Source organism: Xyrauchen texanus, chromosome 38 (assembly GCF_025860055.1).
Source record: "Xyrauchen texanus isolate HMW12.3.18 chromosome 38, RBS_HiC_50CHRs, whole genome shotgun sequence".
NCBI lineage: Eukaryota > Metazoa > Chordata > Actinopteri > Cypriniformes > Catostomidae > Xyrauchen > Xyrauchen texanus.
In genome coordinates, this window is record NC_068313.1 from 8,333,268 (window position 1) to 8,357,982 (window position 24,715).

The window sequence follows — 24,715 nt, forward strand, 5'->3', positions numbered from 1 at the left end:
CTCCCGGTAACATCCTCAACAAGCCACTTGATAAAATGCAAGGATTGACTGTCGCAGATACGGAGGCAACTGAGATGAGTCCTCCGCCACCTGTATAGAGGAGAGTCACTATGCCACCACTAGAACCTAGAGTGCATTGGGAATTGGGCATTCCATATTGAGAAGAAAAAGAGGTGAAAATCCAAAAAACAAACAAACAAAAAAAACTCCACTGTCTACTTAAGCAAAAAAGAAAGTAAATAAAACATTTATAATAATAAAAAAGTATTATTGATGTATTTTAAAAATATAGAATAGAAATTACAAATGTCAACTAACCAAATGTAAATATTAAATCTACGAACAATCCAAAAAAAATATTTGTATTACTTTTACTATTTATATTATTTATAAATAATTATTACTCATGTACATTTAATTAAATATTAAAGTAAAAGAGATATAAAAATAAAATAAACTATTTATTTATACCTTACAAGATCCAAAGACGAGAAGGCTTTGAATTATGAACTTGATTTAAATTGATTGAACCTCGTAATGAAACTACAGCCTTTTCCATCATTACATGACACTTGACTTGAGACTTGATACCAACCTGCAAAACAGCAACTTGAACCCAATCCAAACGGAAGTATGCACTGTATGCACCAGAATAGGTAAACATTTGTGAACCAGATTTTACTATATTGTTGGCAAACAAAACATTTTTCTTTTTCTTTTTTTGCCATATAGTTGGCTACACAATCTTTTTACTTTTGTTACAGGCTCATATGTTAAGAATGTGAAATATTTTTAGATTGCTCGGACGTCTTTAGAAAAAAGGCACTGTCCCATTCCAATCGATAACAGCTCCCTCCCATTTGGTCCTAATGGTCATCTCTACAGACGGGAACCTTTTCTCTGGGTCTCCCTGAATGTCATTATTTCCAGCCTCCCAGTGATGGGAATGTGTGTCTGAAATACAGAAAAGCAGTACAATAAGATTCACAATTTAATTTATTTAAAGTTTTGGTTAACACAAAAAAACTGATTTTAAAAGATGGTGTCACATAAGTCATTTAATATAGTAATATTTAAAAATAAAACATAAATGCATAGTGTAGTAATATTTAAGGAGAATGTATTGATACTTCTAATAGTTAATAATGTTTTAAACTAAGTTATTCAATGTAGTTATAAATGTGAATACATTGGATTACTCCAATGGAAGTAATTTTACAGTGACAGATGAGGTAGAAATAGTTTAATAAAACAACATATTCACTTTTACAGTATAATGTAACTGGTCCGTGTTTGACATGCATTTGGCAACCATACAGGCAATTACAGCTATTGACTGTACCTATGGTGAGCATGGTAGTGGTGCTCTGAGTTGGTTGGCCATTGTAGAAGTAGAGATAAAAGAGATGCTCCATCTTCCAGTCTGAAAGCAGTGAACGGTTTGGGCTGAACAGAACGCTGTAGGTGCCATTGATGTTGCACACCCAGATAGGAAGCTTGGGTGTTTTCAGCATGCTGCCCACCTTAGAGATAAAGTTGAACTAAACATGAATGCATTAAAAATATCGCACTACAGTGCAGTACAACTTGAAACTAACATGGTAAAACACTTGTAAAATCAGACCGCACTTTGTATCTGAAACCATAAAAAATTAAGCTTGAGAAACATTAATACTGCCTGGTATAACTGGGGTCTCATGTATAAAACTTGGTGTAAATTGCATACTAAAAGTGTGCAGACACAATCTTTTTTTTTTTTTTTTTTGATTTATTAAAACCACATGTATGGTAGAACCTGCACAAACTTCCCTTTATAAATCCCTTTTAGCAGAAGATTGTGCATATATGTGCTTCATTCCCCAACCTGTCTCTTCCACGAATTAACCATATATGGAGCGTACAACACCTGTTTTTACCATGCATAACCACATATTCATATAATTACCATATGCATATTGCCATCTAGATACATAACACAATGTGAGCTACATTTAGTGGTACAAGAAACCAGGAAAATAGCAGATAATACAGACTGAAGTCTACATGTTGCATGTGAATAAATACTGCTGCAAAAACATTTTGTTTTAGTATAATAATATCATCCTTAAAACATAATACATTTACATGAGAAACATTATTGTATATTAAGATTTGTTTACGGACAATATATCTTAATCTTATTGTATGTGTTCTATTCTCACACCACTGGAAATTATTTTGAGTGTATTAAGCATAAACCAAAACAAATTTAGCATCTTAGTTCATTTAAAAAATAGTTTTCAGGATGTTTTATAGATCCTTACAGACATGTTTACAAGTCCATGAGGTTAAGTCTCAAGTCTTTAAAAGCCAAGTTTAAGTCAAATCCCAAGTCTTTGAACAAGTCAAGACTTTGTTCTTTTTTTGCAATAGTTATTTATCTGTAGCTGGTTAGTTTAATAAACCCTGTATAAGGCTAATTCAATTTTGAAATATTAAAAGTGATTATTCCTAGGGATTGCCTTGTTCATTTATTTAAACTTGTCTAATAAAGTACATAATGTTTTAATTTAATCATGGATTTTATTTTGATATAGTAAACAATCAATAAACTATTAATTTCAAATTAGCAAAGTACTTTGATCCAAAAGTTCTCCCTAAAATAACAAGGAAACAGAAAATTAATAGACAATTCAGGAAAGACACATTTTTGTCATTCAGTGCAAAATGAAGTTGTCAGAGCATAGTACTAAATACTAACTTAATAACTTTAAACTAAAATACAGAGTACAGAGTTTTTTCTTTAAAAAACAAGCAAATGTATTTTGATATTTAAATGCAGGGTCAAATCATTGGTACTTTTGAATCAGTCGAACCTACTACGATACACCGATTTTTAAACAGTGGTAATTGTAATAAGACCATGGTAAACTCGGCTTATGATTTCTATTAAACAAAGCATAGTTGTAATGAAAAGCAGTACCTTAAAATATTTAAAACTATAAATTCAAATATAAACATTTATTTAAAAATTAATTATATTCCCTTAATTTTCCCTAATGTATTATATTATAAATTTAATAGAGCTTTAGTAGTTATATAATAAGATTTACTATAAATATATATCTGCCTAAAAAACTATGGTAAATACATTTAGTGTTACTATAGAAAATTCATGACATTATAAGGTGGTGATGTGTGAAAAGTCTGCCAATTTCTGTCTGTTCATGTCACAGTGTTTTCTCAGCATCAATGCTGTTTTGTTTGGCCATTTAATATGGTTTAAAACTAGTTTACTCACTGAGGGTATTCACACAGTTTGCACCAGAGAATTCTGTGTTGAGTTCAAATGGTTTCCGTGACTAGCATCTTGCTTCTCACTGATCCTTGCGGTGCTGTTATGATTAACGCTGTGTGGTTGAAAGCTTGAGACCTGTCTGTAAAACATGAGTAAATGCACCTGCACTGAGCTCGTACTGCTCCATCCATTGATATGGGTAGCAAAAAGCTCTATTTCATTCCGCTTTTGATTCGTTTGGAATTTGATACTTAAAAGAAAATGGCAGCATAGAAATGGAAAGAGAGAAAAGGAGAGTTGGCCAAATCTGTAATCGCACCATTGCAACCTATAACAAAATGAAGTCGCACTGGCGGGAAACATCTTGGTTACTGATGTAACCTCTGTTCCCTGATGGAGGGAACGAGATGTTGTGTCGAGGTAGTGACACTAGGGGTTCCTATAGGAAACGCCGCAGGCGCTGAACCGTGTCACGAGATATGGAAGAGTGGACACAGGAAAGCTGCTGCGTGCCTCGCAGTGAGCGCTCAACCACATAGAGACCTTCCAGTGAGTTAGGTAAGGCATCTCCCTAGTCCAGTTAAGATGGCGAAGTACAAGATGGCGCCGAGTATGGCTGCTGCGTTGCGAGCTCCAATACAACACTGCGGTTTATTGTTTGTTTTGTTTACAGTTCTTTGTATTTTTGTCTTGGATGTTGTCTGCCTTATTGTTTACGACAGACAAACGCTTTTGGACATTGGTTCTAACATTACACATCGAAAACCGGACTTCAAATTCCTTAGTGCCGACCCGCTGTTTACAAACACGCCGGCGGAGCCCTTTGTCTGGGCTGCTCGGCCGCGGAAACGCAGAAGGAAAAGAGGAAAACGAGCCGGCGTTCTCATCAGAGTAAGACGTCGTGCAAATCGACCCCCGCTACCCAGTATACTACTGGCAAATGTTCAGTCTCTGGACAACAAGCTCTGCGAGCTGAGAGCGCGGATCTCCTTCCAACGAGAGACGAGAGATTGCTGTGTTATCTGCCTTACAGAAACCTGGCTGGCTGCGGAGATTCCAGACTCGGCCATCGAAATCACAGGCTTTTCCGTGCACCGAGCGGACAGAGCGAAAGACCTCTCTGGTAAAAGCAGAGGTGGTGGTGTATGTTTTATGATCAACAAATCATGGTGTGATCAGAGGAATGTACATTTCATAAAGTCTTTCTGCTCTCCTGACCTGGAAGTCGACATCATGCTTATGTGTCGACCGTTCTGGCTACCGAGGGAATTCACAGCGGTCATTATCACAGCTGTGTACATCCCCCCACAAGCCGACACAGACCGGGCACTCAGGGAACTGTATGGGTGTATAAGTGAGCAGGAAACCGCGCACCCTGAGGCTGCGTTCATTGTTACCGGGGACTTTAACAAAGCCAACTTCAAAACAATCGCTCCAAAATACCACCAACACATAAAGTTCAACACACAAGGGGACCGGGACTTAGACCATTGTTACTCTCCTTTCCAGGATGGCTACAAATCCCTCCCCCGCCCCCCATTTGGCAAATCGGACCACAATTCCGTTCTGCTTCTGCCCGCGTACAGGCACAAACTGAAACGGGACGCACCCACCCTCAGAATGATCCAGTGCTGGTCGGACCAATCAGACTCTGCACTACAAGACTGTTTTGATCACGCGGACTGGGAGATGTTCCGGTCCGCCTCTGATGACGACATCGAGGCTTACGCTGACAGTGTAATGTGTTTCATCAGGAAGTGCGTAGAGGATGTTGTTCCGACCAAAACAATACGGATATACCCCAACCAGAAACCATGGGTTAACGGCGATGTTCGCGCGGCACTCAATGCGCGGACCTCCGCTTTTAATTCTTCTAACGCGAAGGAGCATAAACAAGCCAGTTATGCCCTCCGTAACACCATCAGTGCAGCCAAACGCCAGTACAGGCACAAGCTTGAAGGTCAGTTCAACACCACTGACTTGAGAAGTATGTGGCAGGGAATTAACACCATCACGGACTACAAATGGAATAAAGACTCCGCCATGAACATCGCTGCATCTCTCCCGGACGAACTTAATACATTTTATGCTCGTTTTGAGGACAATAACACCACCCTCGCGGAGAGAGCACTCGCTGCTGACGCTACAGAGGTTGGTTCACTCTCCGTCTCTGTTGCGGTTGTAACCCGATCCTTCCAACGTGTGAACATCCGTAAAGCCGCGGGTCCAGACGGCATTCCGGGCCGCGTCATCAGAGCGTGCGCGAATCAACTGGCTGGTGTTTTTACGGACATTTTCAATCTGTCCCTCTCCCTGTCTGTAGTCCCCACATGCTTCAAAACATCAACCATTGTGCCTGTACCGAAGCAAGCCACAATCACTTGCTTAAATGACTGGCGTCCTGTTGCTCTGACTCCCATCATCAGCAAATGCTTTGAAAGGTTAATCAGAGGTTACATCTGCTCTGTTCTGCCCACCTCTTTGGACCCACTGCAGTTTGCCTACCGTAACAACCGCTCCACTGATGATGCCATTGCATCTACACTACACACTGCTCTCTCCCATCTGGAAAAAAGGAACACATATGTGAGAATGCTGTTTGTAGACTACAGCTCAGCATTCAACACCATAGTGCCCTCCAAGCTTGATATGAAACTCCGGGCTCTGGGCTTAAACAGCTCGCTGTGCAGCTGGATCCTGGATTTCCTGTCAGGCAGACGTCAGGTGGTTAGAATGGGCAGCAACATCTCCTCATCACTGACCCTCAACACTGGAGCCCCGCAGGGATGTGTTCTCAGCCCACTCCTGTATTCACTACACACACATGACTGTGTGGCAACACATAGCTCCAATACCATCATTAAGTTTGCTGACGATACGACGGTGGTAGGTCTGATCACTGACAATGATGAAAGAGCCTACAGAGAGGAGGTGCACACTCTGACACGCTGGTGTCAGGAGCACAACCTCTCCCTCAACGTCAGTAAAACCAAGGAGCTTGTAGTGGACTTCAGGAGAAAAGACAGAGTACACAGCCCCATCACCATTAATGGAGCACCGGTGGAGAGAGTCAGCAGTTTCAAGTTCCTCGGTGTCCACATTACTGAGGAACTCACATGGTCCGTCCACACTGAGGCCATTGTGAAGAAGGCTCACCAGTGCCTCTTCTTCCTGAGATGGCTGAGGAAGTTTGGAATGAACCACCACATTCTCACACGGTTCTACACTAGTACTGTAGAGAGCATCCTAACTGGCTGCATCACCGCCTGGTACGGCAATAGCACCGCCCACAACTGCAAAGCCCTGCAAAGGGTGGTGCGAACTGCCAGAAACATCATCGGAGGTGAGCTTCCCTCCCTCCAGGACATATACACAAGGCGGTGTGTGAAAAAAGATCGGAGGATCATCAGAGACTCCAGCCACCCGAGTCATGGGCTGTTCTCACTGCTACCATCAGGCAGGCGGTATCGCAGCATCAGGACCCGCACCAGCCAACTACATGACAGCTTCTTCCCCCAAGCAGTCAGACTGTTGAACACTTGATCTATAAGGATCAATAATTAGCACTGCACTTTATTAATCTATAATCTCACACTGGACTGTCAACATATTCTCCTCAATTCAACTACTTATATATTTTCATATACTCCCACTTATTGTATATTGTGTATTGTATATTGTGTGTATTGTTTACTGTACATTGTATATAATTATTGTGTTGTGTAAGTATGTGTACATTTGATATGTAAATTGTGTTGTTTATTGTAATTGGTCTCGTCACTGTCATGACAGCTATGTTGCTCGGAACTGCACACAAGAATTTCACCTACTGTTGCACTTGTGTACATGGTAGTGTGACAATAAAGTGATTTGATTTGATTTGATTAAGGGGGGAGGAGGAACTTACCCAAGTAGGCTGCCGGCGGTGCCATTCTAAATTTTCTGTTCAGCAATCTCCCGCCAAGCACTTTCTAGAATATCACTGGGAAGTGCTCTTCCCTATCCATGAAGAAGAGCACTACGGAGACCACATCCTGCCAGAGACAGGTTAACATGTGGAGCATACCTCACATGGACTTACCAACCGGGAAGGAGCACAGTAGCCAAGGCAGAGAAAGCTCTGACGAGAGGAAACAAAGGGTTCACCTAAGGGGAAACCGAACAGTGGAAACTCATCATACGGGATTACCAAGGGTGAATCACCAAGCATGGAGCACTGAGCCCGAGCACACGGGCCCACCTGAAAAAGTGGAATTCCACGAGTACTGGGCCTGGTGGCGTTACTCCTTCACAAATTTTGTCACCGAATAGTGCTTAAGAATTAAAGAGGCATCCGGAGTTCACCGGGTACGGGGAAAGGGGGAAAGGCACAATGCAAGTGGTACACCCAACCAGCTGCCTGGTCTACCTGCTGTTACCGCGTAACACTTGGGTCGAAACCGGGTCTATGCGTAGGTTATAAAACCTCACAAAAGGTATTGGGTGTAGCCCAACCCACAGCTCTGCATAAGCCTCCTAGAGAGGCCTTCTTTGCCAGTGCCAAGGAGGACGCAACACATCTGGTGGAGTGTGCCCGGACTCTCAAGGGGCATGGCAAGTGCTGGGATGTGATTAAAATGGCATCCACAATCCAATAAGCTAATCTCTGCTTGGAGACAGCTTTCCCCTTCTGTTGTCCTCCAAAACAGGCAAAGAGCTGCTTTCCTGAAGGTCTTCAGGCAGGTTAGCACTGACTGAGCATGTTTGGTTGTGAGACGTGCTTTGACGTTGCCGAGTCCAACTCTATACCGAGAAAACAGATGCTCTGCACAGGGGAGAGCTTGCTCTTCTCCCAGTTGACCTGAAGCCCGAATCAGTCGAGGTGCTGAAGCACAAGGTCCCTGTGCGCACACAATAGATCTTGTGAGTGAGCTAGGATTAGCCAGTCGTCGAGATAATTGAGAATGTGTATGCCCTGCTCCCTCAGCAGGGCCAGGGTAGCCTCTGTGACCTTGGTAAAGATACGAGGAGACAGGAACAGACTGAAGGGGAGGACCTTGTACTGGTATGCTCATCCCTCGAAGACAAACCAAAGAAAGGGTCTGTGTCAAGGAAGAATTGATATGTGAAAATATGCATCTTTCAGGTCACGAAGGTCCAAGGCATGACCGTCTCCCTCACTTGAGCACGATACAATAAGGGCTGTAGAAGCCATTGCACAACTCGGCTATGGGGATGGGCTCTATTGCTCCCATATAGGAGCAATATGCTATGCAGAGCAGGTGCTGGCCCAGGGAATGAGAAAACGGATATTTTATTGATGTAATACCACGTGCTGGCCCAGGGGCGATGGTGGGGCTGGAGAAATGCCCCAGGCCAGACTGGTCAGGAGTAGTTGCCTCATCTCTGGGTGGCCCATGTCAGGACCGCCTCAAAGCCCATCTGGGTTTCTTGGGGGCCGGCTGACAGGCAGATGGAGCACGCTCTACCTGGGGAAGCTCGGCATATTAGCCCTAGCTGTTCCGTCGTTGAGGTTAGTCAGAGTGGATGAACCCGCAATGCGTGTACGGGCAGTAAAAGTTGCCTTCCATGACTTAGCTCCACATGCACTTCCGGTAAGAAAAGCACCGGGGCTGGGTCCATACTGGCCCACCCAGACTTGGTTCTCGGACCTCATGCTCCTTGCGACAGCACCTCCCTGGCAGATTCCTCTGAGGAAGGACCTTCTTTCTCAGGGATGGGGCATAATCTGGCACCCGCGCCCAGACCTCTGGAACCACCAGGCTGCTTTATGCACTGAAGTGGCGTGCACTGAAGTGTTCGTGAATTGGTATTCTTACCGAGCCAAAGACCCCCAGAGACGTGCAGTAGGGTCAGTGCTTTCCTTCCTGCAGGAGAGACTGGAGAGGCGGCTGTCCCCCTCCACCTTGAAGGTATATGTAACTTCTATAGCCGCACACCACGACGCAGGGAAACTCAGAGGTGCCCAGAGACTGAACCCTCCCAGGCTATTCCTCTTCCCCTCATGGGACCTCTCCATGGTCCTCTTGGGTCTTCAGAGAGCCCCATTTGAGCCGCTAGAGTCAGTCGAGCTGAAAGTCCTCTCCTTAAAGACTCTCCTTAAATTTGAGAGGTCTTGAAAACCAAGACCTCAAGATCACTAATCATTTCCTAGAGAACTTGTTAGGTGAGTATTTTACCTGGGGAAGGTTGGCATGGTCAAATTGTTCTCTGTTCCAAAGCATATATCCAACATCACTGCGGGTCAGAACCCCGTGGAGAGGGTGGACAAGAGGTTTGCTGAGCTTGTCGTTAAGTAATGTACCATTGAAGATATTAGGGCTGGCACGGCCAGTCAACAACAGGTTTAATAGAGCCTAATGAACATACAGATAGATAAGGGAGAGACATTAATGGTGGCAGTTATAAAAGTGACTAGTTACTGAAAAAGTAGATGACACAGAGTTTACTATAATGGTCTCCATAGCCAAAGCTACAAGTTTGTTAATACAATTCATGATAATATATAATAATTTATAAAGCAGTAGTAGATGGATAATAGACCACTTTTATTATAGTGTAATTAATACAATATGATGTTATATATAATACAGGCCACATGCTACATACATGTACATAAACTGGCCCTCAAGAAATCTCTTACCTGTCGACACACAAAGTTCCCTAAGGTCAAATTCAGAAGATAAGTAGTAGAGAAATCGAAGTCTGCTCGTATCCTGAAAATTCAAAAACTATGCTTAATAATCTCCTTGTTAATTTCCTTTACACCCAACTTTTTGATTTCACTTATTTAATATACTGTAAATTTGCACTGTGAATTTTCTCTATTCTCATGCTAAAGATATATATTCTCTCCCTATTACTGACTTTGTACAACAAAAATACAGCTGACCTGAGATATTTTTCTCACATTGGAGTTGTAAGTTAAAATGCCAAACTAAAACGTAAGTACAACGTAGTGCAAATAATTCATAAAAGTATTTTAGATTATACCGTTCAGAAAAAGTAAGAAATGTTTTAATGACTTACCTGTCAATGGACCTGGAGAAGATAAGGCTATACAGAAAAAGTATGATTCCATGGCTTCCCTCTTCCTTAAACTGTAGATGTTTAAAGGGACATTATACATTTAGGTAATAAATGCAAGTTTAATGCAGTCAGTTTTTCAATCACACCAAAATCCTATCTATAAAAGAGGCACATATTTATTTATGATGGTCTTCAAAACTCTAGGCATGGATTACACAATTACATTTTAATTAAAGGGATTGATTAAAGAATTAAATGTAGATTAAAATACATTTACTAAAATGAGCCAAGGTGACAATTAGTTGGTTTCTTTTTATGATTTTAAATATACTCACACACTGGATGTGCTCGTATATAAATGCTGTAACATCATTTTTCTTTTTAAAGGTGAAAAGTTGTAACTGTGTAATTAAAAAAACAAAGATATAGACAACATATTTACTAGGCCCAGAGGCCATATTTTGGCAAAAAAGTAGTCGCGTTCTCATAAAAACTGAATGCACCCTCTCTGTGAAGCTGTCCATTTTGTAGTCCAGGTGGGGGGTGAAACAGCGCTCTGATGTAACCAAGGAGACAGTAGCTGTCTGCTCCTCGCCAGCTGTCCACAAGATGTCAGTTAGTGCATCTGCCAGCGCCTTCCTCTGCTCATTCTCCCCTACATCCACCAAACTAAGAAAGAAAGAACTCCAGAAGGACAAAAATAAGAATTATAAAAGTTGTCCATAACTCTTGAGCTTTCACATTTTCTAAAGTATGTGGAAGGCAATAATTAAATATGAATATACATTTAATTCTGTTCCATGCAAAAAGATGATGAATTAATTTTTAATGCTTGGAACCAGGGCTTTTCAAAGTGAGGTCCGGAGACCCCCAGGGGGCTGTAAGTGGGTGCTAGAGGGTCTGTGAAAAATGTTTGCCCTTTATAGGGCTAAACTGAATTACATTTTTCTATTCAGGTTTATACACTGGCAGCTAAAAGTTTGGAATAATGTACAAATGTTGCTCTTATGGAAAGAAATTAGTACTTTTATTCACCAAAGTGGCATGCAACTGATCACAAAGTATAGTCAGGACAATAATAACATGAAAAATTACTATTACAATTTGAAAAAAACTTCAAAGAGTTCTCATCAAAAAATCCTCCACGTACAGCAATGAAACTTTGCAGATCCTTGGCTGATTCTAGCTGTCAGTTTGTTCAGATACTCAGGTGACATTTCAACCCACGCTTCCTGTAGCACTTGTCATAGATGTGTCTGTCTTGTCAGGCACTTCTCACACACCTTACAGTCTAGCTGATCCCACAAAAACTCAATGGGGTTAAGATCCATAACACTCTTTTCCAATTATCTTTTGTCCAATGTCTGTTTCTTTGCCCACTCAAACCTTTTCTTTTTGTTTTTCTGTTTCAAAAGTGGCTTTTTCTTTGCAATTCTTCCCATAAGGCCCGAGTCTTCTCTTTACTGTTGTATATTAAACTGGTGTTGAGCGGGTAGAATTCAATGAAACTGTCAGCTGAGGACATTTGAGGCGTCTATTTCTCAAACTAGAGACTCTGATGAACTTATCCTCTTGTTTAGTTGTTCAGCAGGCCTTCCACATCTCTTTCTATTCTGGTTAGAGCCAGTTGTCCTTTGTCTTTGAAGAATGTGGTGTACACCTTTGAATGAAATCTTCAGGGTTTTGGCAATTTCAAGCATTTTAAAGACTTCATTCCTCAAAACAATGATTGACTGACGAATTTCTAGAGAAAGCTAGAAAGAGAGTTTGTAGAGTTTCTTTTTTGACATTTTTAACCTAATATTGACCTTAAGACACGCCAGTATATTGCATACTGTGGCAACTCAAAAACAAACACATAGACAATGTTAAGCTTCATTTATTGAAGCAAATAGCTTTCACAAAATTATCAATTTAGCATGATCAATCAAGGATAACGTGTTGGAGTGATGGCTGCTGGAAATTGGGCCTGTCTAGATTTGATCAAAAAGGACTTTTTCAAATAGTGATTTTGGTGAATTAAAGTACCAATTTCCTTCCAAAACAGCACAATCTGTAAATGTATTAAAAATTTTGCCCAGCAGGGTAAATCTAACAATACTCTAATAGTGGACAGAGAACATATTTTCGGTGAACTTAATACAAATAAATGTTTTCCAGATAATAAATATTTCAATGACTTTTCGCTTTTGGTTTGCACACTTGGGGCCAAAAAAAATTTAAGACAGGATTTTCAATCGCATTATTAATTTAAATCGCACAATGAAGACTTTAAGACATCACAGCATCATTTTCTGTTACTGCATTCTTTTCTGCAAAGCTGCTTTGAAACAACGTGTGTTTTGAAAAGTGCTATACAAATAAAATGACTTCTTTTGGCTTTAGTTCAATGACAATATAAACACCAATTATTTCATTTTGGCATGTGTAAAGTTAGATTTGTAAAAGCGTAAATTAAGTTACAAGTGTGTATTTGAATGCGCAGAGTAAGATTTGTGAAAGTTTAAATGAAAAAGCGTAAAAATAAATTGCATGCGCACAGAATGATTTCCCCCTTGCGCTTGACTGAGAAAGTCATGCCAAAAGTGTAAGTGCAACAAAAGGGAAGACGGAACAATGTACAGATTATTTCTGGAAAATATTTTTGCCACAAACATAAGTCATACAATTTTGCAATAGTTTATTTTTACACATAAAGACTGAATCTTCATGGTCAATCTATTCTGCTGTTTATGACACTCTTTCTCAGAAGTCAGAAGAAAACAGATCAAATATGTTTTTTGTGTTAATATGAAGTTAAAGGTTCACAACACATGAATTACACTTATGCAAAGCATTATGTGTTGTATTTATTTTCTTATGCTAGCAACTTGATTTACACCTTTACAAAATTACCTGTAATTTTTTTACGCATGCATTTTGGTTTAAGCTTTTGCAAATCTTACACTCTGCATGCAAATCATTTAGGCACTATTTTATCTTTGTAATAACATCACACTTACTACAGTATAAACAATTCTTTCCAGAGTACATGAAACTATAGATGCCTTTAGGAAGGGGGTCCCTCAAAAAGGCATCATCATATTTGGGGGTTCTTGGCATTAAGAAGTTTGAAAAACCCTTGTTTGTGCTACTTTTATGGCATCAAACTACTTTTGTTTTATTTAAAAGAGCAACTTGGACATTCTGCTACATATCTTATGTTGCTAAAGAAGTTAGACTTTTAGTATGAATAACACAAAGTTCACCTCTGCGTTGTGCACTCTGGGTTCATTGGTCGGCTGAAGAGCAAATATTTAATAATATGAGCCTGAACCACCATCTGAATTGCACGGGCTCCACCCTGCAAGAGAACAGCAAGAGAAAATGTTGTTTTGGCTCACATTTTAACATATAGCTCTTTCACAAATGATGTGTACTTTCAGTTTTGTTGAAAAAGATCAACATTAACAAATTCAAAAACATTAATGATAATTTTATATATTAAATGTAATTGCCTTTTCATAATGCAACACTTTTCCATGTAAAAATGTGTGTTCAGGAAACCTATTCAAAAACTATTCCATTTGGTGACAGTAGTGGTGCGGAAATTAGATACTTCCGATTTAATTAAGATTTCTATGAGAATGTTTGGTGGAGAAAGTTAATCTTGAATCTGGTTGATCTTTACATAACTGTGCATTCTTAAAGTAATGCCACTGTACTCTGCAAATGACATGGGAAACTTAGTCTGCTTAGTTGAAAGGGAGCGCTGATCTGTGCTTATGAAATCCAACATAATGTGAAGCTCATTATGGAATGAGGTGGGAAGTGATACAATACTCAGAAAAGTGTGTTGTTTGGCTTATTATAGATATTACTGAAATATACTGATGGCTTCTGCATGAGTAGAAAATCAGAGAAGTGATCCATAGGGTGTAACACAAGTTCTCCTTCTTTCACTCACTTGACGTTGTGTCGATGTAGTGACACTAGGGTTCACTCTTGGAAGCCCCAAAACACCACAGAACTTTGAGAAAAGGCCAATGCCAAGTCAAGTCAAGTCAAGTCAAGTGGTTTTTATTTCAACCATATACAGTTAGTACAGTACACAGCAAAACGAGACAACGTTCCTCCAGGACCATGGTGCTACCTAAAAACAACAAAGGACCAACATAGGACCACATGAGACTACACAACGAAATAAAATACCTATATAAACTACCTATATATACCTATATAAAGTGCACGTGCAAACATGTGCAAAAAGTACAGGACAGTACAACAAATTACTGACAATGAACAGGACAATAGACAGTGCAGCGCCGACCAGTACTCAGTAGTGCAAAAAGATGACAGTTTCTAAAAATGTAAACATAACATACTATGAGATAATGTTCTATGCACATAGAACATTATCACAATGCGAATTGGAACAATGCGAATTGGTGAGTGGAATTTTCATGCCACTCCCCTGGACATATGGGTATAAAAGGAGCTGCCATGCATCAGTTCATTCAGATTTTTTCTTCGGAGCCGAGCGGTTGTGTGTCAGTGAGCTGAATACTACTGCCGGTCCATTCACCTCTCAAGAAGCGTATGCTGTTGGATATACGGCACATTCTAGCGGCTTTCTCTCCATCTGCACGTCTAGTGCAGACTACACCCCTGGGCACTTCGACAATGCTGAAAAATAGTATATATTCTGAGCAAGAGTAATTGAGCAAACACATTTACGTGAACGTCTTTTTAAAAACTTGTCTTTTTAAAGATGCACTTCCGTCTCTGTGTAGTTTATGGGTTGGGTCGTTACCTCTCCACCTCTGACAGCCACGATCACTACCTCACATGCTTAATCACGTTGAGGAAGCATTCGCAGATGGTTCATGTTCTCATTGCGAGAACATGACCATGGCAACGTTGCGGTCGCTGACCTTCTTCCAGGGAAAAGCCACTTCAGCCATCCACCGCTCCGGTCTGTCTACCTACGGGTACGAGGCCGGCCCGGTTGACGCTGGAGGCGATTTGGGGTCTCCAATGGGTTCGGATCTGCCTGGTAATCCCCCAGGGGCCGCCCATTCCCAGTACGCTTGTGTGCTCCCATCCAGTTCTGGGTTGAGGCAGGCAGCTCGTCTCAGTGCCAGCCTAATGTCTCTTTCGGAGCTCACAATGAGATTGAGGTTGGATGAGATTTCAATCACTGCATCGGAGAGCGCCTTGGCGATGTCGGACGCTGAGGACTCGACTGGGCTAGCGCTTTCGGGTGTGCCGGCTGACGCGGAGCTGACTGCCATGCTTGCCTGTGACACTGAGAGTGTCATGCTGAAGTGGAACCCTCCACCCACCCCTGAGCACTCGCAGCTTGACGATTGGTTCCTGGGATCGGAACGCTGCTCACGGCTACTCCTCCCCCTTTCTTCCCGGAGGTAAACGACAAGCTAACGAGGTCGTGGAGGACACCTTTCACTGTCCATACCGATCTCTCAGCTCGTCCTCTCTCACTATCTTTGACAGTGGGGCAGCTGAGGTTTATGCAGCGATTCCTCAGGTGGATCAGGCTGTTGCGGTGCACTTGTGTCCGCAAAGCGCAGCAACCTGGCGGAGTTGCCCAGCACTCCCTTCCAGAGTAGGACAATGTCATTTCTGGCAGCTAAATCCTACAGCACCGCTGGCCAGGCTGCCTCCGCCCTGCATGCCATGGACCTCCTGCAGGACCACCAGGCCAAGGTACGTTTATTGAACATGACCATCTCCCAGGTCGGCCTTTTCGGCGACACCGCCGAGGACTTTGACCAGTAGTTCTTGGCGGTGAAAAAACAGACAGAGGTGATGCAGCATATGTTCCCCTGGCACGGAGGGCATCCCCCTACAGCGGCGAAAGCCCAGGTGGCTCCACCCCAGCCCAAGCCCAGTCCTTGGCCCCGACCTAGAGTCCCCCGCAAGAAGGTGACACTCCCCTGCTCACGGCCTGGCACTAAGACCACCAAAAAGGCTCCTATGCACCCCTGAGACAGAAAACCCAAGGAGGAAGACATCTACTCGAAAATGGGAGCTGGTAACCAGATCACTCCCTCCCCTGGTGGAGGGCCGGGAAGAGATTCTTTTGTTCTCCTTTGTTTTGTGTTCGCCGCACCTCGGACAGGCTGCGGTACCCACAGTGTCAAAAAAAGTGCAGTTTCCTCCATCTTCTCCTCAGTTGCCCACCCGCCCTACGCCGGGAACACGGAGCGAGGTAAGTGCTTTGAGGCTTCCCTCAGCGCATCCACCACGGGTCGGAGCATCGCTCCTCGATGTGGTGTTTCCTGCTCCCCCCGCCATGAGGTACATCAGATGGGATCGTTCCTTTAGTGCCCCTCGCCCAGATTTTGGACACGTGGTTAGCGCTTTCCAACCTGACACGCTGGTTGACCAGGACCATATGACTCGGCTGCGTGATTCAGTTCGCCAGGCGACCGCCCCATTTCGGCGACGTCCACTTCACATCGGTGAATGGCGAGAAGGCCACCGTCCTGTATGCACAAATTACGGTCCTTCTGCAAAAGGGTGCAATAGAGTCTGTCCCTCCAGCTGAGATGAAGAAAGGGTTCTACGGCCTTTACATCATCGTACAGAAGAAAGGCGGTGGGTTGCATCCAATCATGGAACTGCGAGTTCTGAAACGGGCATTGCACAGACTCCCATTCAAGATGATGACGCAGAAGCGCATTTTGGCATGCGTCTGGCATCAAGATTGGTTCGCGGCGGTAGACCTGAAGGATGCGTACTTTCACGTCTCTGTTTTACCTCGACACAGACCTTTCTTTCATGAATATTTTAAATGTCATTACTGTTTGACAGTTATAGTGCTGATGTGCTTGAGTACAGTTTAAAATATTTGGATGCAATGTATTGGATGTGCGTTGTGTGTAAACCCTGAAATTTAGTTTTCTAATGTTGTGGAGAGCTTATTTATTCTTTTCCGATTGCGTTTCAAATATGGCTGTTTTTAAGGGGCTGCACAATGTTAGCCAATCAGAACAGTGGGCGACATTGAAGTTTAAATTAGCCGCTGAGGCCAAAACTGAGCATTTGAGACAGAGGAACAGAGACAGGGCGAAAAATGATCATTTACTCCTGAACTATGAAAGTTTTGATGTTAAAAAACTTATATTAAAACTACTGGTATTATCAGTGAACCTCAGAGACGATAATACAATCATAAAAAAATAGCCTTTCATGACCCTTTTAATGGTTACCAGTGTCATTGTAGAAATGCACTATTCACAGTCAATATAATTTTTTATTTTTTCAGTTAACTAAAGTGTCAATAATAGGGGGTTACAGAGTGAAAATAAATAGTCATGTGATCTCAACAACAAGAGGAAGCCAAGCTCAATGTAGAACAAAACAGTGTTCTATTAGGTTCATGAAATGAGTTGAATATTCATCTCATGTAAGTGTACATGATTAGGGTATTAACATATTTTTCAAAAGTGCTCTTCATGTCTTTAATTGTTTAATGTGTGTCTAAAATGCACAAGCAAAAAAAATGTCACACTGACAATTGTCAGTTTTAAAAAGAATGGTTGTTCTACTGGCTTCCATTATAATTGCATTACTGATCACAAGATTTTTGTTTGCTTCTTTGTTCGATTTAAATCACAGTACTGATTTAATTTTGAAGTATTTGCTTATTGGATGATTATTTGATGATTATACACTGAAAAAGTTCTATATTATCTAATATTTCATTCAATTAATTTGAAACCTTATGTGGAAGTACTGTAAGTGTACATACTCACCCTCTCCGCCTCTAGGGCATATGACATGTCAGAGAAAGGCTCCCGAAACTTGAAGAATGATTTTTTCCACTCATAGTTGAATACATGGAAGGTATTCCCAAACAAAATCTTTCTCAAATTCTGCATGAGTGACAAAGCAAAATGGATTATGTCAAAAAACAAATATATATATAATCATGCTGAAAAAAGAAATACATTAGAACTTCTGTTATTGATGTGGGATAAACAAGTATACATCCAGGTCCAGCACATTTGAAATGTATTTTTGTAACAATTAAAATTTTGTAAATGTACAATTTAGAAGCATAATTATAAGTAGTTACATGTTTATAGTAAAACACCCACACTATCTTGATCTATTGTTTATAGTCCTCATAAATAAGCGAACAGTCTCTATCCTGGCACACATTCACACACAACAAATGCAATTCAGTTGTGAGGCACATGTGAGGCAAGACAGCCAGGGTCAAGTAACAGGGTCATGTTCCACATCTCACCACTGCGATCTCTGGTGACAGCGGTTGCCCACCCAGACTTGGAGACACTGCAAGGGTATGAGGTACAGAGTAAGGCACTGTAAACAGGTTGCTCTGTACACTGATATGCTGGGTGGCAGTTGCAGGTCTTGAAGAGTCTTCATTGTCCTCATCAGCTTTAATCTTCTCAATAGGTCTCTAATGTATGAGTGAGGAAAAAACTTCTAAAGACATTTAACATATTTAAAGTAACGTTGTGTCACAGGTCAATGACAAATAAGGTTGTCAGAGGTGATAACAATTAGAAATATTTTAAAAATGTGTTTTTGTTTTTAAAACATTCATAGCAAATATATATATAAATATATCTATATATCTATCTATATATCTATCATATATATATATATATATATATATATATATATATATATATATATATATAAACGTATTCAAACACTTGCTTTGAACATTGAATACATGACAGAACAGAAAACTTATTTGTTAATTTCAAAAAAGTTTTAAACATATTTTTAAAGACAAGAATGTCAGGAAATTTCTCAGGGTTACTCTTATGACGTCAAAATGATAATATTTAATGATACGACACATTTTTTTATTTATTTATTTTTACTTTGCAATCAGTAATGAGGGTGTAAAGTAAAAGAGGTATAAAGAGGGCACTCTCTGTTTCTTTTCTTTTTTTCACATGACAACTGAATGGCCACTGTATGTACATTTTTTACATTTTTCTTTTAAAATATTAATTAATATATAAAACAAAATAGTTTCACTGCTTTTTTTTTAATAAATAATAATAAAATATTATTCTGAATTACTATATAATATAGTAAAATGACATTGAAGTCAGTAATTGAAAACATGTTTATCATAAAAGAGACGCAAGTAATGGTTTCATCTGAATTGCTTATATATATATATATATATATATATATATATATATATATATATATATATATATAATGTAATAATCTGGACAAAAAATAACCTTACTGACCCTTAATTTAAGTCTAAAAGTTTTATACGTTTTACTGTATATAGCTTTGCATTTGCACAATGTTTGGAGACAAGTGTTGTGCAATAATATGAATATATGTCTTTTTATCTTATTAACTGATTATAACAATTGTAACGTTAGTAGCATTAGATCTTTGCTTAAAATCCTCTAATTTTATTGCTTTATAATGATCGTTTTCTGGTTCTTACTCCCGTTTTTTTTATATATATCTTTTTGTATTATTATTATTATTATTATTGTATAGCTCTTTAAAGTCAGTTTCAATTAAGATTTGAAGGCACAAAGTCCAACTAAAAATCTGAAAAATATGAGGATGCCAGCTTTGTAAATTTCGAGGTGAAAATAGATAACTCACATCCTGGTTTCTCTTCACATCTTCTTGGAGAAGTTCTATGTAACTCAGTCTGGAATGCTGCAAGTTTGTCCTGATGGTTTGCAAAAGGCCCCGATAGTCCATCGTGATGGGTTTCACAACGACTGTACCGCTGCACGAATGCTCACTTTCAAACATGGTACTAACAATGCGCCCAGTTAAACGCCTTGCAGTCAACGTCGTACTAAACACACAGCTCTCCACAAGTCAACTGAAGTCCACTAAAGGTTGGTGAGAGGATGACACATGGCAGCAAAACAAAGGCACATGCATACGCTCGTTTAATTGGCTGACTGAGAAATGACAAGCATGCAGCTATCTGAGAGCACAGTGTCTAAAGTAGGCCTATCAGTTATCGAAATATCAGATTTAAACACATAAGAAGTAGGCTACATTTTTGATACATGGGCGTTAAATACATTTTAGAAAGCAACGCAAGACAGGTTCTTGTATTGCATTAAAATCAGCTAGGGAGAGCGCAACGCAATTGATTAGAAGGGAACGCTTGATATGCGCGTGATTGCGAAAAAAACCCCGCGACGCAACGGTCAAATCAGTCTGTCTAAACTAACAAAAGGCACATAGAACAGTAATTTAACGCTGGAAAAATAACGCCGACTGAACACAAGATACGTCGTGAGCAAACTGCTCCAAAAAGTTCTGTGTGTCTAAACTTATCCTATGGAAGAAATAGAAAACATTAAGACATATAAACTGAAAGTAACGACTACTTACTTTAACAATGCAGTCCTGTAATTCCAACCTGCAACGGTAAACACATGGTAAATTAACTAAATTGAGTTTTTTTTTCTAGCTGAGAGAAAAAGCAGAGAGCGCGTACCCGCGGGAGTTAAATATTTCTCTCCATTTATCCAGGTCTGCTATCTGCTGGAGTATGTCATCCAGTTCACTGATTGTGTTGTCAACACCGTCGTCCATCTGCAAGTAACAGGAAACATCACTTCATTGTTTTGTTCGAGTCCCAACTTTCCCGGCTCATGTAGTAGGATTAGGTGTAACAGGCCTGCAGCTCCCCCAGGTTTACAAAACAAAAGAATATGTAAGTGAGACGTCTTCTGCTTGGGTTGCCAACATGACATAGTCTTAAAGACTAAAGAACGCGTCCAGTTTGACGCTTCATGTCTGCTCATGAGTCAAAGGAAGCTTTAGAGTGGCATAACTGTAAGCTGTGAAGGTTTTGAGAACTGCAGTTTGTGGGATCACTTGAGGGCCTAGTAATAATAAACACTGTAAAACAAAATACTGTAATTTTAACGGTAAAAGATTGTAGAAATGCTACAGAAAAAAACCTTAATTGATTCTTATTTTTTTTTTTATTCTTATTTTAATCTCTTCTATGTAAAGCACTTTGAATTACAATTGTGTATGAAATGTGCTATATAAATAAACTTGCCTTGCCTAACGAGTATTAACTGTTAAATATACAGTAAAACATTGTAATATATTTTAAGACAATACAGTAGTTTTTACAATAAAATTATGTACAAAATATTTTTTATATACGTAAAAAGTATGATTTTCCTGTATAATTAATGGTAAAAATATACATTATGTTTAACAAGAGAGTACAGAAAATTATTGTTAAAATTACAGTACAAAAACTATAAAATCGGGCATTCCCACAATTCCCTGCATGACCCATCATATTTCATTATATTTTATGGGAATAGTTATGTTTCTTTTTTCTTTTAATATCGGTTATGTACGTTGGGGTGTTCCATGTTATATTTGATGTAGTTTACGTAATGTTTACTGCATTATTTAAATCTCACGTGTTACCCATGTTGTTTAGTGTTTAGTTGTGAGTGAAACTGAGCACTCTCTCTACATGGTTATTGCTACCGTAAGAGCTACTAATGTTAAACTTCATGTCATCATGTGCTCTTGTGTAATTTTTTTATACCTTATAAAGCAGATTTTATTGTTTCAGAAGATTAATCTGGAGTTTATGATGTTTATTTTACTGTAAATTTAACAGAATTAATATTTATTATTATTTTCTTATACAGTGCCTGCATGGTCATGTAAAATACAACAGTTTAAACTGTAACATGTACAGGTTGTTTAGTAAGGTTGTTTACATTTTTACTGTATTTTTTACATAATTATTCTGCCATCCACAGCTGCCAGTTTTTTTTTTTTTTTTTACAGTGAACAGGTGATTGTTTTACTGTGTGAGAGTGACCGAGACATATAGGCCTATAATAAAGTTAATTAAATACAATGTGACATCAGCACTGTACAGTACAAAAGTGTGGAGAAGTTGCAGTGAAAAGCATATATTGATTCATGGTTATAATGTTATTTAATTTATGGTTATTATTTTATTTAATTTAAAGGCCAATATTATTGCAAATTGTATTTATTTATTTGTTTTTATTTTCACCCATTCTGTCATCAATTTGTATATTTAGGTTATTGGTTTATTTTCTTTCACTTGGACAGTGGGTTTTAAACCTTATTCAATGTTGAAAATATAGCTTATATAGTGACTACTGGCTGGAAGATAATATTCTCAGAAATGTTAAAAGTGTTTTCAAACTTTACAGAAAAGAACAAGCTGAAACACATAAATGTATTACCTCTTGATTGGGTTACTCTTGGCTTGGAATAGGCCTACTGAATCATAATTATTAGATTAACAGCCAAAATTATGAGATTGATAATTCTGAGATTAAAAGGTTGTTGTTCTTAGATAATATATATATATATAAATATATATATATATATATATATATATATATATATATATATATATATATATATATATATATATATATATATTAGTATCATAATTATTACTTTATCTATTATTTAGACTTTTTATCATATAATAACTTACTATCTCATATTTTACTTTTAGCTCATAATTATGACAGAGCAATCTTTGTCTTGTTATATGTAATAATAATTACCAAATTATTTTTGATGGGAATGACAACGAGGCTGTGAGGGATAGAGGTAAAGTCTCTTCAATTAGTGTTTTGAGTGTCAACAATAGTTTTTGGATCGTTCTCCAGACAAAACATTGAACAAATTTATTTTCAAGAACATTCAGTTAACAGAAAACTCCAGACAACATGAGTTGTGGAAAATCAGATGTGATCTTGGAGCTTTTTGCAGCTTTATACCGTTCGTGCCATTGAAGAGATGGTAAGTCTTTTCCTCACAGCCTCAAACATAGTGCTACTTTGAAAACTGTCTATAATGACTTTTAATCTCATAATTGGCATACTATCTTATACTTATGACTTTTATATCATTAATATGAGTTTGAATCTAATATGTATTACTTTGAATCTTAGTTATGACTTGGTATCTCATTATTTTGACATATTTTCTGATAAATATGACTTTGTATCTGATTTACCACTTCTTTATTTACCACAAATTATTTTTTTTACACCCGCCATATTGGGTGATTCAGTTTCTTCTATTAATTTTAATTCAAGTGGTCCTTCTTGGGCTAAAGTATCTCTAGTTTATATTTCTGCACTACAAAATCGTCCACTTACCCTTTTATTACACAGTGCCATCTACTGATACTTAGACATTAATGCTAGTGTATCCTCTACTTTGTATGAGTTACATTGTTTGTATGTTTGTTTGTTTTTCAAATACACTCATATTTCATTATTTTAGCTGGTATTTTAGCTTGGGTGAGAACACAATCACATTAATCATGATGTTTCAAGGATTTTCTTTTCCTGATATGTTTATACATCACTGAGGGCAGTAACAGAACTGTGTCACAGTGTTCAATACCTTAAAAGCACAAACACCCATGGGGATGTGAATTTCATGGATGTAGACCAGTAAATTATGCATATAAAACTTAACAACAACTTTAAAATGATATATATGGTGACTTAAATTAAATTTTTCTGGTTAACCAACAATCAACAAAAGGCTAGGTAGGTCCTTATTGGTTCTGAGCACAGGAAATATAGTGATACAGAGAATATAGGTCATGCCTTTGCTTCACCTTGCAAAATGGAAATCATAATGCTAAAGGGAACAGGGAACAGGGAAAAGACCACTTTATAACTAAATTGTTGAATTACCTGTTAATAATGTTGGTTTGACAATGCATTCACATTCGTATGACTGAAGAATGGGATCATAAATAAAAAATCATAAATAAATCAAATTAAATCGTATTCCATTTCTGCAGGCAAAGACCTAAGATGATAATAGAAAAGAAAGCCATGAATTAAAAAATGCCGTACCTGTTTACCCTTTTGCATTGTTTTCATTCAAAAACATCAATATAGGTCAATCTAGTTATTTAACTCTTCTATGATTTATTGATTTTTTTTTTTTACAATCTGTCACACAATCACAGGCTATAACGTCCTTCCTGTCATTAGATTGTTGACACTGCATTGTCAGATATTTAAAAAGCCTACCTTGTATTTTCTTCGGAAGTGAGTATCAAGCCGCTTAGCTGCAGGTTCAGGTGAGAAACCTTTAGACAGTGATGTCTACAGTTCAAACCTGAATGTGAATAAGCCCATCAAGGTACTCCTTATATACCTGACACTCTATATTCACAAAGTGGACACACGCCTTCACAACTTGACAGAAAGACTGCTTTCATTTTACAGTTTCCTGGCAGGAGGTTGAGTACTTTGTTTCCCTTTTTGTTGGTTAAAATTCTATGGCAACAAAGCAATCCTCTTTAATGTCAGTTGTCTTAAGTGATGACAGCTGCTTTTATCTTATTTCAAAGTACTGTTCCTG

At 39.0% G+C, this 24,715-nt stretch overlaps 1 protein-coding gene across 4 annotated transcripts; it reads right to left on the minus strand.

The window, feature by feature from the left end:
- Positions 1-537: 537 nt before the first annotated feature.
- Positions 538-24,156, minus strand: mindy4b (MINDY family member 4B). Of its 4 annotated transcripts, XM_052110440.1 has the most exons (13): positions 24,037-24,156; positions 20,793-20,890; positions 20,687-20,714; positions 18,564-18,740; positions 18,067-18,186; positions 13,555-13,649; positions 10,810-10,990; positions 10,642-10,707; positions 10,307-10,377; positions 9,921-9,993; positions 9,457-9,633; positions 1,343-1,523; positions 538-954 (listed from the first exon to the last, which is right to left on the minus strand). In XM_052110440.1, the coding sequence occupies exons 2-13, from the start codon at positions 20,888-20,890 to the stop codon at positions 812-814; spliced, it is 1,410 nt and encodes a 469-aa protein (XP_051966400.1). In that variant the 5' UTR covers positions 24,037-24,156; the 3' UTR covers positions 538-811. The 4 variants fall into 4 exon arrangements, with proteins under 4 accessions (XP_051966400.1, XP_051966399.1, XP_051966401.1 ...); XM_052110439.1 differs by lacking the exon at positions 24,037-24,156 and having other exon boundaries at positions 20,793-20,980; XM_052110441.1 differs by lacking the exons at positions 10,642-10,707; positions 24,037-24,156 and having other exon boundaries at positions 20,793-20,980.
- Between the last annotated feature and the right edge of the window lie 559 nt (positions 24,157-24,715).

What these genes read in the sequence shown, in the direction of transcription:
- mindy4b (XM_052110440.1), bottom strand. Translation starts at nt 20,890, where the DNA reads ATGGACGACGGTGTTGACAACACAATCAGTGAACTGGATGACATACTC. An exon ending in GGAACTTTGTGTGTCGACAG is followed by an intron (nt 9,634 to 9,920) that starts GTAAGAGATTTC and finishes TATGTTCATTAG; the next exon opens with GCTCTATTAAACCTGTTGTT. An exon ending in CACTACCATGCTCACCATAG is followed by an intron (nt 955 to 1,342) that starts GTACAGTCAATA and finishes TCTGTATTTCAG; the next exon opens with ACACACATTCCCATCACTGG.